General features: G+C 23.7%; 5 protein-coding genes across 5 annotated transcripts; all 5 read left to right on the forward strand.

Annotated features, from left to right (window-relative positions):
- Positions 1-209: 209 nt before the first annotated feature.
- On the forward strand, positions 210-1,541 carry PY17X_1134900 (elongation factor 1-alpha, putative; the record flags this gene model as incomplete). Its single annotated transcript, XM_718645.1, has 1 exon — positions 210-1,541. The coding sequence occupies one exon, from the start codon at positions 210-212 to the stop codon at positions 1,539-1,541; it is 1,332 nt and encodes a 443-aa protein (XP_723738.1).
- Positions 1,542-2,709: 1,168 nt separating this feature from the next.
- On the forward strand, positions 2,710-5,247 carry PY17X_1135000 (glutamate--tRNA ligase, putative; the record flags this gene model as incomplete). The annotated part of the gene is made up of 7 exons (XM_718646.1): positions 2,710-3,122; positions 3,274-3,336; positions 3,547-3,631; positions 3,741-4,042; positions 4,157-4,282; positions 4,411-4,482; positions 4,626-5,247. 7 exons carry the CDS (start codon positions 2,710-2,712, stop codon positions 5,245-5,247), a joined length of 1,683 nt encoding a protein of 560 aa, XP_723739.1.
- A 903-nt stretch (positions 5,248-6,150) lies between these two features.
- PY17X_1135100 (dynein light chain, putative) lies at positions 6,151-6,516 on the forward strand (the record flags this gene model as incomplete). The annotated part of the gene is made up of 1 exon (XM_718647.1): positions 6,151-6,516. One exon carries the CDS (start codon positions 6,151-6,153, stop codon positions 6,514-6,516), a length of 366 nt encoding a protein of 121 aa, XP_723740.1.
- A 1,234-nt stretch (positions 6,517-7,750) lies between these two features.
- Positions 7,751-10,858, forward strand: PY17X_1135200 (conserved Plasmodium protein, unknown function; the record flags this gene model as incomplete). Its single annotated transcript, XM_718648.1, has 1 exon — positions 7,751-10,858. One exon carries the CDS (start codon positions 7,751-7,753, stop codon positions 10,856-10,858), a length of 3,108 nt encoding a protein of 1,035 aa, XP_723741.1.
- Positions 10,859-12,188: 1,330 nt separating this feature from the next.
- PY17X_1135300 (DNA helicase, putative) lies at positions 12,189-14,816 on the forward strand (the record flags this gene model as incomplete). The annotated part of the gene is made up of 1 exon (XM_721325.1): positions 12,189-14,816. The coding sequence occupies one exon, from the start codon at positions 12,189-12,191 to the stop codon at positions 14,814-14,816; it is 2,628 nt and encodes an 875-aa protein (XP_726418.1).
- Between the last annotated feature and the right edge of the window lie 405 nt (positions 14,817-15,221).

Consider the following 15,221-nt stretch of genomic DNA (forward strand, 5'->3'; position numbering starts at 1 on the left):
AAATTAAAATTTAATATTATATAACAAAAAAAAACATAAAAACACCAATTAAAAATAATCATAATTTTATTCTTATTTTTTAATAACTGCCATTTTTAAAGTATATAATAAAAAATAAATTTAATTTTAAAAATATTTCAAAATATAAAATATAAAATAAATATATAAAAAATATATATTTTTTATAAATAAATTAAAATTTTATAAAAATGGGAAAGGAAAAAACTCACATTAACTTAGTCGTCATCGGGCATGTCGATAGTGGTAAATCCACAACTACTGGTCACATTATTTACAAATTAGGAGGTATTGATAGAAGAACTATTGAAAAGTTCGAAAAGGAATCAGCTGAAATGGGAAAGGGTAGTTTCAAATATGCATGGGTTTTAGATAAACTTAAGGCCGAAAGAGAAAGAGGTATTACTATTGATATCGCTTTATGGAAATTTGAAACCCCAAGATATTTCTTCACAGTTATTGATGCACCAGGTCACAAAGATTTTATTAAAAATATGATTACTGGTACCTCTCAAGCTGATGTTGCATTATTAGTTGTTCCAGCTGAAGTTGGTGGTTTTGAAGGTGCTTTCTCCAAGGAAGGTCAAACCAAAGAACATGCTTTGTTAGCCTTTACTTTAGGAGTTAAACAAATTGTTGTTGGTGTTAACAAGATGGATACAGTTAAATATTCAGAAGATCGTTATGAAGAAATCAAGAAGGAAGTTAAGGATTACTTAAAGAAGGTAGGATATCAAGCCGATAAAGTTGACTTTATCCCAATATCCGGTTTTGAAGGTGATAACTTAATTGAAAAATCAGATAAAACCCCATGGTATAAGGGAAGAACCCTTATTGAAGCTTTGGATACTATGGAACCACCCAAAAGACCATATGACAAACCATTAAGAATTCCATTACAAGGTGTATACAAAATCGGTGGTATCGGTACTGTCCCTGTAGGTCGTGTTGAAACTGGTATTTTAAAAGCTGGTATGGTATTAAACTTCGCTCCATCCGCTGTTGTTTCGGAATGTAAATCTGTTGAAATGCACAAAGAAGTATTAGAAGAAGCCAGACCAGGAGATAACATTGGATTTAACGTTAAAAACGTATCAGTTAAAGAAATTAAAAGAGGATACGTTGCTTCAGATACCAAGAATGAACCAGCTAAGGGATGCTCTAAATTTACAGCACAAGTTATTATCTTAAATCACCCTGGTGAAATCAAAAACGGTTATACCCCAGTTTTAGATTGTCACACATCCCACATTTCTTGTAAATTTTTAAATATCGACTCTAAAATCGATAAACGTTCAGGAAAAGTTGTTGAAGAAAACCCAAAAGCTATCAAATCAGGAGATTCAGCTTTAGTTACTTTAGAGCCAAAGAAACCTATGGTTGTTGAAACTTTCACTGAGTACCCACCATTAGGAAGATTTGCTATTAGAGATATGAGACAAACCATTGCCGTCGGTATTATTAAATCTGTTGAAAAGAAAGAACCCGGAGCTGTCTCAGCCAAAGCACCAGCAAAAAAATAAACAATTTTAACACTTAATTGAGTTACATATTATACACATATATTTGTGTGCAATCAATTGGGTTATATATATATATATGTATATTTTCTTAAATATATATGTTCTATATAAATACAAGTATATTAAAAAAACATAATTAAATTACAATTTATTAAGTGAAACAAATGCCCCTTACATAAATACGGTAGTAGTTTTACACTATATATTTTTTCCCTACATCACCACATACTAGTAGAAAATAAAAAATTTTAATATTTAAATAAAGAAAACTTCATTTATATATATATGTGAGTTTTTTCTTGATATATATACATATGAATATAACTTTAAAAATTGTTAAATAAATAGAAATTAAAAATATATTTTATTATAAAAAAGGAAATATTTTATTTAAATATTTTTTATTATTAATAGTATGAATTAAATTTGGTCACAAGGTCTTAGAATAATACTTATTTGTTTCGAGGTTATGTCTTTTTTTATTTTTTTTGCTTTCGAAATTTGTCCTTTAATAATTATAAAATGTTTACGCTAATAAGGTTTTTATATATTATTATAAATAACAAAATAATAATTTTTATTACAATCCTTTTTGATAAAGGTATTTATATGTTTAGTATGTTAGCATAAAGACTATCATTGCAATGTGTTTATTTATATAAGTATTAACGTATTAAACCAACAGAAACATCATATTTAATTTTAAGGTATGATAAATGAATATATTATTGCCCCTATAATATTCTTTAATAACATAATACATAAAAAAAATTTACACACAAATATTATATACTATAAAGCTGTTAAAAATGTAAATCATGAGATGGTAAATGTATTGATTATTTTGGTATCAGTAAAATAATTTTAATTTTATAGAGACTTGTATGAATATTTTCTTTGAAGTATTACTGATAATTTATAAGGATTTACAATAGAATTATTTATAGTTAATATTTTTGTACATAATTATATTTGGGGTATTTTATCCTTGCTTTTTTTGTCAATATATATGTAATTATTTAGCTATTTTATTTTTATTTCCATTATTAATTATTATATATATATTTGATTTTTTATATGATAACATATTTTAATATTATAATATTATAATATTTTCTAAGTAATTTTTGTTTTTAATAATGAGGAAAAAGTGGTATGATGCTTAAATATGAAATTAATTTTTCTTTTAGCTAGCGTATTTATAAGTTGCGCAACTGAATCACAAAGTAAGTTTAAGTCTGAATTCGTAATCAATGAAAAATGGCCAGTAAGATTATTATATTATAAAAATGGTGATTTAAGTTTTATATTAAATAATATTAAAACAACCAACTATAAATATAAGAACAAATGCGCTTGTAAAAAATATGATAATCAAATTGGCGATTCGCCTATAAATACACCTCGATTTCGATTTGCTCCAAGTCCAACTGGATTTTTACATGTAGGGGGGTGTAGAACATTTTTATATAACTATATTTTGGCAAAACAGATGAATGGAAAAGTGATATTTCGATTGGAAGACACAGACACGAATAGAAATACAAAGGATTCATTGAGTGAAATAATTAAGGATCTAAAGTAAAAAATGATAAAAATTACCTCTTCAAAAAAGAAAATTTTACAATGATTACATATATAATGCATATATTCAGTTATATTTTGAAAAAAAAAAATATTTTTTTATAATTTATGACCCATACATATACTTCTTTTTGAACATTAATAACAGATGGATGAATTTGGATTGGGATGAAGGGCCATATAAACAATCCGAAAATATGGAAAAATACAAGTAAGTGTGAAAATAAAAAAAGATAAATCTATCATTTTCAATAACCGCCTATACATATTATGACGCTAATAAAGCTACTCAAAATATATTTATATACGCATGTATATAATATGGGATAGCATGTATGGCTGCATATATATCACTTCATAGTCAATTGGAAAGTTACAATTTTAAAATACTTGAAAAATGTGCATTATAATACCGTTTTAGAAAAATTGCCCATGATTTTGTTAAGGAAGGAAAAGCTTATTATTGTTTTTGCACAAAAGATGAACTTAATGAAAAAAAGGAAATGGTATTCCAATAATTATATAATAACTAAAAAAAAGTGCATATATATACAAATGTAAGCATCAATCAGGTATACAATAACTTTTGTGAGCTGTTTTTCTCAATTTTTGCAGACAAAAGCTATGAAAAAAAAGTATATATATGATAGGAAATGTAGACACCTAAATGATGATACTATAAATAAATATTTAGGAGAAAATAAATTATATGCAATAAGATTTAAATCGCCAATTGGAAGAAAAGTTGTACTAAACGACATTTTAAAAAATAATATAGAAGAAATTGTAGACGAAGATTTTATTATTTTAAGAAGTAACTTTTTACCAACCTATAATTTTGCAGTTTCAGTAGATGACCATTTAATGAAAATATCTCATGTTATAAGGGGGGTTGAACATATTTCCAACACATTCAAGTAAGTTATAAAGATATATGTATGTTAATATTTTGATTACTATAAAATGATATGTAATATTACAAATAAATAAATGGATAAATAAAACATGGGATTTTTTTCACATTTATGCAGACAAATATTAGTGATAGAAGCCTTAAATGGGAAAATCCCTTATTATGCCCATATACCTGTTATAACAAATTTAGATAAAAAAAAAATTAGCAAGAGAAACAATGAATATTTAATTAGAAATTTAAGGTACATATATTTATATACATGTTAATGTCACATATATTATTTTCATTGGTTGATCTATGGTTTAGTGTAAGTAATATATATTGAATTATATTGATTGGGTTTATATTATTCATATGATTATATTTTAGGGAAGAAGGATTTAAGCCAGAATGTGTTGTTAATTATTTGGCTACTCTTGGATGGAGCCCCATTTCGACGAGGTAATTTGATTGTTTATAATATTGATTGAGATAAATTATTTTAGAATATTACACACATATGTTCAATTTTATACACATGAGGATAATTCATATTATTTCTTTTAACATTATGTATAATATATTTTATTATGTTTTACTTTTAGAGAATTTTATACCTTAGATGAACTTATAGAGCACTTTAATATACATATGGTAAATAAATCTTCTATAGTATTTAATATGAAAAAACTAAAATGGATGAATAAAAATTATTTATTAAATGAAGATAGTAAAAAGTATTTAGAGGAGGCACTGAAATATTTATTTCAGGATGAGATAACAACAGACAGAAATAAAGAATTTGTTGAGTTATGTATTAGCATATTTAAAAATGACGTACATGATTATGGTGAATTAAAAAAAAATATCATCGATTCTATTTCTTATGATTATATGGGAAATAATTTAAATAGCTATGATACTGATTTAAAACAAATTGCCGTTTTGTTATGTAATTGGTTTGAAGAATATAAAGGTGATAATATTAACTTAGAGCATATAATGGAAAAAAAATTCAACACATTGATAGAGTATATATGGAAAAATACAAAATTTGTGAAAAAGGATATTTTATTAAGAATCCGTATACTTTTGACGTTTCAAAAAAAAGGTACACCCTTTATAAATTTATTGAAAATATGGTTATCAGCCCAAAAAAATAATATACAAAATTATGTCCCCCTTAGTAGAAGACTTCAATACATAAAGAGTATATTTAACATATAAAGATACAAACAATTGTATAAAAATATTAGTAAAAATTAAATGAATATAATTTCCGATGATTTATAATATAAATTTATATAGTTAACATCACCTTATTTATAGTTGTATATGCTTAAGCGTTTTAGTTTAGTGTACACAATTATATAGATAAGTACTTATATATCTATTTTTTAATAGTAATAATACCGTTTATATTTTTCATGCTTATATATTTGTTTCTTCTTTTTTTGTAAATGTAAATTATTTTAATCCTGTATATTAATACTCGTATTTCATTATAAAAAAATATGCATCATACAAAGAAGGAAGATAGTGGAAGAATGTTTTATGTATGTGCATATGCGGATTTATACTCTTATTTTTTTAATATAAAGATTGTTTTCTCTCTTTTAAATCATATTATTTATAGTTAACATAATTTGGATATTATATTATTTTTTTATTTTTGTATATTTGCTTATTCTTTTGCATTTTTCGATTGTTTTATTCATATATTTTGAAATATTTGTCTATTAACTTTGTATGTCTCTTTTAATAATAGCATTTTTTTTTATTTCCAATTTAATTACACAAGAGACAAGCTATGATTTTGCCTCGTTTCTTATTATTTGATTGTATTTTATGTAGGAAAATTTAAATAATATAATAAAAATATACACATTCGTACTAATATGGGAATATTTCGATTATTTATATAAAACTGGAATAGTATAAAAAATATCTATATACCCTATTTTTTTATTAAAAAAATAAATTTTATTAAAGTTTGGTATTATTTTACCTTATTCGTTTTACATTACATATAAACCACTTCGTTATGTATAATCCTTCTATATTTTAATGTGTTGAATTTTATAATTTTAAATATTTTATTTAATGCTGATTTTTATACACCTTTAAAAAATGGAGTCTGCACAGAAAAAAAAATATTCTTCCCTATTCGAAATAAAAGGTATTTGCATGAGTAGCGAAAATTGCGAAAAAATATCCAAAATAAGTTTAAAGGCAATTAAAGAAAATAAGTTCGAGAAAGACATAGCAAGTCAGATAAAAATGAAGTGTGATAATGATGAGCTACTAAATAAAGACAATTTAAATGATGACGATTATTTAAATATAAAAGAAAATTTGAAAAATGAAAACATTGGGTCATGGCAATGTATTGTTGGAAAAAATTTTGCATTCTCCATAAACTATCAAATTGACTGCATGATTTATTTTCAGCATAAATCAACCAAATTAACAATTTTGATATATAAATCAATATAATATAAATATATATGTGTGGAGAAAAGTGTTTGGTTTTTACAATATAGTTTGAAGTTTGTGAGTCTATACTTGTTCAAGAATAAAGAAAATATTCTGTTGTTTTTAGTAACTTGAAAAATGTTATTATAACCTGTATAGGCCTTTAAAAAAGAACAAAAAACAATTTATGGGTCGTACCATATTATCTAATTGTTATTCACATATAATACGGGTAGTAATACAAATAGTACTCATAAAAAGTAAAAGAATTGTATTAGCAAAATATACAAAATTAAAAACATTTTATAATATATTTTTTTCCAAAAAAAATGAAAAACAGAAGTAGTAATAATGATATAGCAATAAGTGTAATTGGTTGTGAAGTTATTTATTACTTTAATTAAAGTATATGAAGATTGTAGTAATAAAAAAATGTGCAATATATAAATAAACATATTGTGTGTATACTAAAATATTATTCTTCATTTAAAGAACTTTATATATAATACATTTTTTTATTTTGCCTTCGATTTAATATATTAAAAAAAATATTCCATGGCATGTTTTAGCCATATTGTAAATTAAATTTCTTTGTGTTACGTATTTATATATATGTATAAATGCATGTAAAGGACTTTGCCATACTTACGATATATATAATATATATTAATGTATTATTAGATCGTACTTCGATTTAAATTATCATATTGTGTGTTTCCTTTTTTGTAGCTACATAAATAGCATTTTCCTTTTTTTACTCTTCTTTTGGGTGTTGGAAGGGAAAGGAATACAAATATTTTTTACTTGCTATATTTTTACTTGCTATATTTTTATTGCTATATTTTTATTGCTATATTTTTATTGCTATATTTTTATTGCTATATTTTTATTGCTATATTTTTATTGCTATATTTTTACTTGCTATATTTTTTACTTGCTATATTATTCGTTGCATTATTATATTTTTATTTATAATACGGTTTTATTTGTAGGTTTTATTTTATTTATTTTTTTTTTAACGAGTAATTTTTCATTTTTTTTTAATAGAATCTCAAATTTTATCATTTATTTTTTTTCGAATTTATTGCCTCTCCTTTTTAATAACTTTTAAATAGAAACTATGATTAGCAAAAAAAAAGGGTAATATATTAAAAAATATATAAATTATGGATAAGTTAACATTCCTCCAAAATACATAAATAAATGTAAATATATAGGATAATATATATTTTGCGGATATAATATTCTTAAAAATATGATAAATATCAATTATCATAGTACAAAATTAAAAGGTGATTGTGACATACATTCAGTTCATAGTAAAAAATCTTCAAGTGTTTGTGCAGAAGACAATGATAAGCATAAGGAAAAGGAATTTGTTGATAAAAATAGTAGTGGGGTGAGAAAAAAAAAATTATATGCTTTAACAAAGGGACTGAATATAACAAATGTAAGTAAATTAAATGATGATGATTTAAATAAAAGTATAATAAAAACTAAAAATCGATTGAAAAAAATAATAAATACTGATAGTAGCTCTGATGGAGCTTATGATGATAATATAGTTATTAAGGAAAACGGAAAAAGAAGAAAAAAAAAAAAAAAAAAAATTGACAGCGACGAAGAAGATGAAGAAAATACAGAAGGAGAAGATAAAGACGAAAATGACGAAGAGAAGGAAAAGGATAATATGTGTAATGCAACAGAATTAAAGGATGAAAATTATAAAGAATATACTGATTTGTGTAACTTAGACAATGATTGTAATCAAAATATAAAATCCTTAATTAAAAATGATAGTTATACTAAACAAACTAAGTGTATTTATATAGAAGATAAAAAAGAAAGCAATAAATATTTTACAGATAAAGGTGATAAAAGTCGGAATAGCACAAATAGTTGCAGTGGTAGTAGTAATGGTAAGAAGAAAATTAATGAAAAAATTGCTTATCTTGGTTCTCCAGACTTTTTCTTAATTAGAGATGGTTCTGACGAAAAAATTAACAAAGAAAAACAAAATAATAATCAATTATTAAATAGCATTCCAGTAATAACTTTATTTAGTGAAACCGAATCGAAAGAGACCTCAACAAATAATACGAAAAGTAGTTCGAGTGACAATAGTGATAGTATAAATAGGAAAATGCGAAATAAAAAAAAGAAAATATCAAAATATAATAAGAAGAGGAAAAAAGAAAAGAAAACACCCCCCAAAAAATATAATTACAACACTATTGATGATTCATATAATTCACAGAACGACGATTTTTACAGTAATAGTCATTATCTGAATAGCAAAGAAAATAGCTTTTATGATGATGGATCAGAATATGAAGATAATAGTAATGATGATAACCATTCATATGAATATGAATTACATTTGAAATTGTTTAATGAACAAAATTGGAATGATAATAAATTTCAATGCAGTTCTCTAAGTATAAAAAAAACAATGAGACTGTACATCGAATTTATTATTTTATCTCTACTATCTCCGAATTTGAAATATGATAGTGATTATTTTCATATTTCAGAAAATGTAAAGAATGCAAAAATGCGGTTAAAAGAAAACTATGGAAATATTTATAACAAAATAATTAAAAAAAAGTCATTACATGAATGTTTTAATAATTCTGAAGAATCAGACAAAGAAGAAGAAAACGAAACAATAAAAGGTGGTAGTGCAACGAAGAAGAAAAAAAAAAATCTTAAAAAATTATCCGAAAATATAATCGATTTAGAAAATAGTATAAAAGAAGATGAAGAAAAGGAAATACGTTCCGATAATAATTACAATGAGTGCCAAAATGGGGGAAAAACAGATAATCAAGCTAAAAAAAAAAAAAAAAAATATGTCTTAAGTGATAGCGATAGTGATACTGCTTGTAGTAGTAACGATCTCGAAATAGTGAATAAAAACAAAGAAGAAAACGAAAATAATGATAATAATATATGTAAAGAAAATAACGAACAAGTTTTTGAAATCGAAGATTTAAAAACAGATAATAAAAACAAGCACCTATTGGAGGGGAAAACATTATTAAGAGATACTGAATCTAGTAAAGATAATAATAGTTATGTAAATGATAGTGAAGATGAAGAAAATATTTATAATTTTGAAGAAGGTGAAAGTAATGAATTTGATGAAGAGGATTTGTTGATAAATAGATCGAGTGATGATGATAGAGATTATGTATTTGACTATAAGAAAAAATATGAAAAAAAAAAAATAAAAAAGGAAATAAACGATAATATTATATATAAAATATTAAATAATGATATTATGGCTAATTTATATGAACATGCAAAAAATGAAGAAGGTTATAGTAATTATGATTTCTTAAAAACCCTTTGCAAAATTCGAAACATTAAAGATGAGAATTATTATGAAAATTATATAAAAAAAATTGAAAATAAAATATTATCAAAAAGAGATCAATTTGAGTCGCATCCCTTTGATACACAATTTAAAAATATTTTAAAGAACTATGCAAATATATTTATATCACATTTAGAATATAATAATGCATATTGTAGTTGTTGTAATAGAAAACTCACATATGCATGTCCCGTATTTTTTATTAAGCCATTCTATAAATCATCAGATTTATGGAAAAATTCTTTTTATAATTTCATGAAAATTAACAATTATGAATACTTTGGTCAAATAGGGTTGACCACTTTAATAGATCCGGCAAAAATCTCAAATAGTAGATTTGAGGATGATACTAAAATGCGTAAAATTAAAGAAGCAAATAAGTTATTTATAAAAAATCAGAATGAAAAACTTTATAATAATTTGCTAATACAGATTGATACAAAAACTACTATAGACAGTCATGTCATTGAAAAGCATGAAAAATATATTCAAAATTATTTAAATAAATATGAAAAATCAAAAGGTTATAGATATACTGGTGATATTGATGAGAAAAGATTCCAAAAAAAGAAAGAATCTCATAAAATGAAAACGACATATAGTTTTTTCACAAGTAATAATAATGATAGAGATAGCAATTTATCCTTTGTTTTAAAAAATGTGTGTGACAATTTTTCGAATTCCTCAAAACATTATATCGAAAAAGATATCATAGTTTTACATTTGGGTTCTTTCTGCGTTTCGACAGTATATTATTGGCATGTTTTTCACCATTATAAATTTTTCTTCACAAAATATATATATATGAAACTATCCAATCTGTATAAAAAAGATAAAAATTTATTTAAGGAACCGTTTTTATTAGCACATATAATATCAAAAAAGTTAAACAAGGAATTGTATAGTGATTTTAAAATTCTTATGAACATTGATATTTCGAAAATTCAGCAAAAATGGAACGAGCGTGATATGTTTGTTAAGTAATATATATATTTATCCTTTTTTTGTTCTTCCTAGCAATATTATGCATTGGACATTGTTAAGTTAAATTTTATCGTATTCTTTACAATGTGTATTTAGCAATTTTTTTTTTTGCATACTAGCAAAAGTAGCATATATTATTTATTCGTTAATTTATTCTTACATTAATTCATTTTATATATCCGGTTATTTGTAAACATTATTTTATTTTTAGAAATAGGCTACATTATAGAGATCACAAGAGTTTATTTCCTTGTGAATTTACCTACATAAAATGCATTTTTTCGTATGTTGTTTTTTGTGTAAATTATCCCATAATAGTTTTGCATAAATATGATTATTGTGATAAAAATTAATGGATGTTTTACTTTTTTTTTTTTTTTTATAAAATATAAACAATCATTAAGAATAATTTTTAACAGTTTGATATTTTTGTTATGTCATCTTAAAAGAGAAATTGGCTTTTTTTAAATGATATATAGTAAGAAAAATAAAATTTTAAGAAAAAAAGAAATATATAATTTAAATTAAAAAAAATATATTTTTTAATTTCGCTGTCTGAATATATAATTTATTAATATTGTGATTATTTGTCACATAAGGTAAAGTAAAATAGGAAAAAAAATGTAATTATATATAAATAAAATAAATATGCATAAAGTTTTAATTTCAGCATTAATGCATTAAATTAATACGAAAGGAATATTTACATAAAATTTTTTGAAAGAATTTATTTAATTTTATTTTTTAAAGGAATTGTTAAATGTGATTAAAAAAATATTAAGCAAACTCATACTTAATTGATATTCGTTTTTAATACTCCAAAATTTTGAAAAGTTTCATTTGTATGCATATATGCATTACGCGTATGTCTTAAGGGATTTAAACAATATTAGCGATATCTTGAGGATATAATATGTATATATAATTGTTAATTATTTTTTGGAAATCAAAAGGAAAAAAGCTTTTGAACTCAGGGGCTGGGAAATAATAAAAAGTTTAAAAAATGCAAAGAAAATGTTTTTACACAGCAAGTTTCATTTTCTTGCACGCATAAAATTGTAAAATAAATCAAAAAGAATATAACACACTTAATCCGAGATTTATTAAAAAAAAAATTAATATTTTAATTTCCATTTTTTAATGACTTCAGACTAAAGAAATAAATCCTTGGTGATATACATATTTGGGGGGCATATTTTGGAAGAGAAAAATAAAGGGAAGCACATTATAAACTGTGCATTGAAAAGGTGATAATATAAAATATCCAATTTAATATTATAAAATTGGGTATTGATAATTTATAATTTATTGGAGAATATATGAAAAAAAAATGGAGACATTTAATTTCGGGAAATATAAAGGAAAGACATTTGAAGAAGTTTTTGAAAAACATAAATCCTATGTAACATGGGTTAAAAATCTTGAAAATCCTACAGGATCTTTAATTGAGTTTAAAAATTATGTTTTACGAAAAGAAGAACAAGGTGGAAATGATGGAGATACAAATACGGAGTACACCGAATATAGTAATAAATATGGGAACAGCAACAATTATGGAAATGATAATTATTATGGGAATGGAAATAAATATAAAACTGATAAAAACACAAATGGAAATTTCAATTACAAACAAAATGGATATGATAATAAAAACAGTGTGAACAAAATGAATAGTTCAGAACACAAGCTTTATGAGCAAAATATAATGAACGAAATAGCCAATAGGTATAATAATAATAAGGAGGAGGATAAACCTGAATTAGATATAATTGTGGCGTTTGAAATATTCAACAGTGATAGCTTTAAAATAGTGCAAAAAGACAATAATAATAAAAAATATTCCAATTTTAAAAATTTTGTACCAAAAGAACTTTTTAAAATACTATCTGAATTTAATCCAACATTAAAAAAGATTAATAATTATTCTTGTGTAACTTTTGAATCAGATAAATATGAATATGTGTTAAATAATTTAGCAGAGAAATGCACAATATTAGGAGGTATACATAGTATACCTAATTTTTTATTAAAATGTTTTCAAAATTATTCGAAATTTTCACAACCCCAAAAAATATCTGAAGTAACTGCAAATATATTAACGAATACAATGTGTTCATATACTAAAGTACATTATGATAATTTAAATAACTTATTAGGTGAAAAATTATCTGAAGAATTAAAAAATTTTCAAAAAGAAGGAGTACATTTTGGTCTAAAAAAAAATGGAAGAGTATTAATAGGTGATGAAATGGGTTTAGGAAAAACACTACAAGCATTAGCTTTAATGGCATTTTATAACAAAGATTGGCCTTTCATAGTAATATGTCCATCATCTATTCGATTTCAATGGAAAGATCAGGCGTTAAGATGGCTACCTCATTTAATTGAAGAAAACGAAATATGTGTTATAAAAAGTGGTAAAATGGATATACCTCGTAATACTAAAATGATTATAATTTCTTATGAATTAATTACAAAAAATGATAAGTATCAAAATAAATATAAATGTATTGTTTGTGATGAATCACATTATCTAAAAAATTCTTTTTCAAAAAGAACTAAAGCAATAGTACCTATAATAAAAAGTGCAAAAAGATGTGTATTATTATCGGGTACACCTGCATTAAATAAGCCATCAGAATTATATGAGCAAGTTTCTAGTATAATACCTAATTTATTTAATTATAATGAATTTTGTGATAGATATTGTTATAAAGATAAAAATATATACACTAGAAAAATAGAATATGTTGGTTGTAAGCACACTGAAGAGTTACATTTATTTTTAACAAACACTATTATGATAAGAAGGTTAAAAAAAGATGTGTTAAAGGAATTACCAGACAAATTACGATCAAAAATTCCTATTGAAATACCTCCTAACGAATTGAGTGAAATTTTAATATATTCTAAAAAATTAGAAAGCAAAAAAAATATAAATATTAATGATCTTGATAATATTAACTTATCTAGGTTTAACGATTTTAATTCAAATCGCGATAATAATGATGAAGAAAATATAACAATTTCTCAATTATTTAAAATGACTGGTTATGCAAAAGTTAAAGCTATAAAGGAATATATTACATATTTGATTGATGCAGATATTAAATTTTTATTATTTTGTCATCATAAATTAGTTATGGATGAAATCGACGAATTTTTAAAAGAAAAAAAACTGGGTTTTATAAGAGTCGATGGTTTAACACCAATAGATAAAAGAGAAATATATATTAAAAATTTTCAAAGTGATGAAAAAATTAGAATTGCTTTATTATCTATTACTGCTTGTGGTGTAGGTTTAAATTTAACAGCAGCTAATACTGTTGTTTTTGGAGAACTGTATTGGGTTCCTGGGCAAATGATACAAGCAGAAGATCGAGCACATAGAATTGGAACAACACATGATACAGTAAATATACATTACTTAGTTGCACAAAATACTATTGATGAAGTTGTTTGGAAAATTATTAACAGAAAATGGAATACTCTAACTACAGCATTAAATGGTACTGAAGATTCACTAAATGTAAAAGAAGTTAGTAAATTTGATCAATTTATGCTAGACTTAACAAATGATACTAATAAATCGTATCCAACATCTCTTGTGAATACACCTAAGATTAGACGAAGGTCATCTGAATATAAAGCACTGATAAATAGTGGAAGTAACAGAAAAAATCTTGATATAAGGGATTTTTTCAAAAAGAACAAAAAAAGCACAGATATAGAAGAGCAAAAATCGATGGATATGTTATCTGAAAAATCAGTTGATTTATGGCAAGAGGAGAAAGAAAGTGATTGGCCGTCACATGATTCAACGCATAAATATTTAGAAAAATCTGGCACTACGTTATTCGAAAAAAAGAGATCTAATTATTCCCCGCCGAAAAATTACGACTCTGATAATAGTACCTCAAATATTTTAACTAAAAAATACAAAACAGAAATCATTTAAATTTTACTAATACATTTCTATATACACTATTTGATGTTGCACATATGAATTCGATGAATATATTAAATAAAAGTCTCTTTGCAAATTTTTAATTAGAGAGAATGCTAAATATATATTTTTTTTTACGGAAATTTTGATTGTATGAAAGCGAATATGTAAACAAATTCATATATAAGCATTTGTATTTCTAGGTGTATATACATATATAATATTTATCGATTTAAGAATATGACAAAATTTATTGAACCTAAGGAATGGCAATAAGAAAGTCATGCAAAATAAAGCGAACACAATATATATATATGTGTATATTTCTCTCTATATATGTTTTTTTCTCCAATTTAAGGAGAAATTTCGAAATACATAAATTTTTTTGTTTATGTAAAAAATTTATCTTTTTAAAAT

The sequence above is a fragment of the Plasmodium yoelii genome (assembly GCF_900002385.2).
Source record: "Plasmodium yoelii strain 17X genome assembly, chromosome: 11".
NCBI classification, from domain to species: domain Eukaryota; phylum Apicomplexa; class Aconoidasida; order Haemosporida; family Plasmodiidae; genus Plasmodium; species Plasmodium yoelii.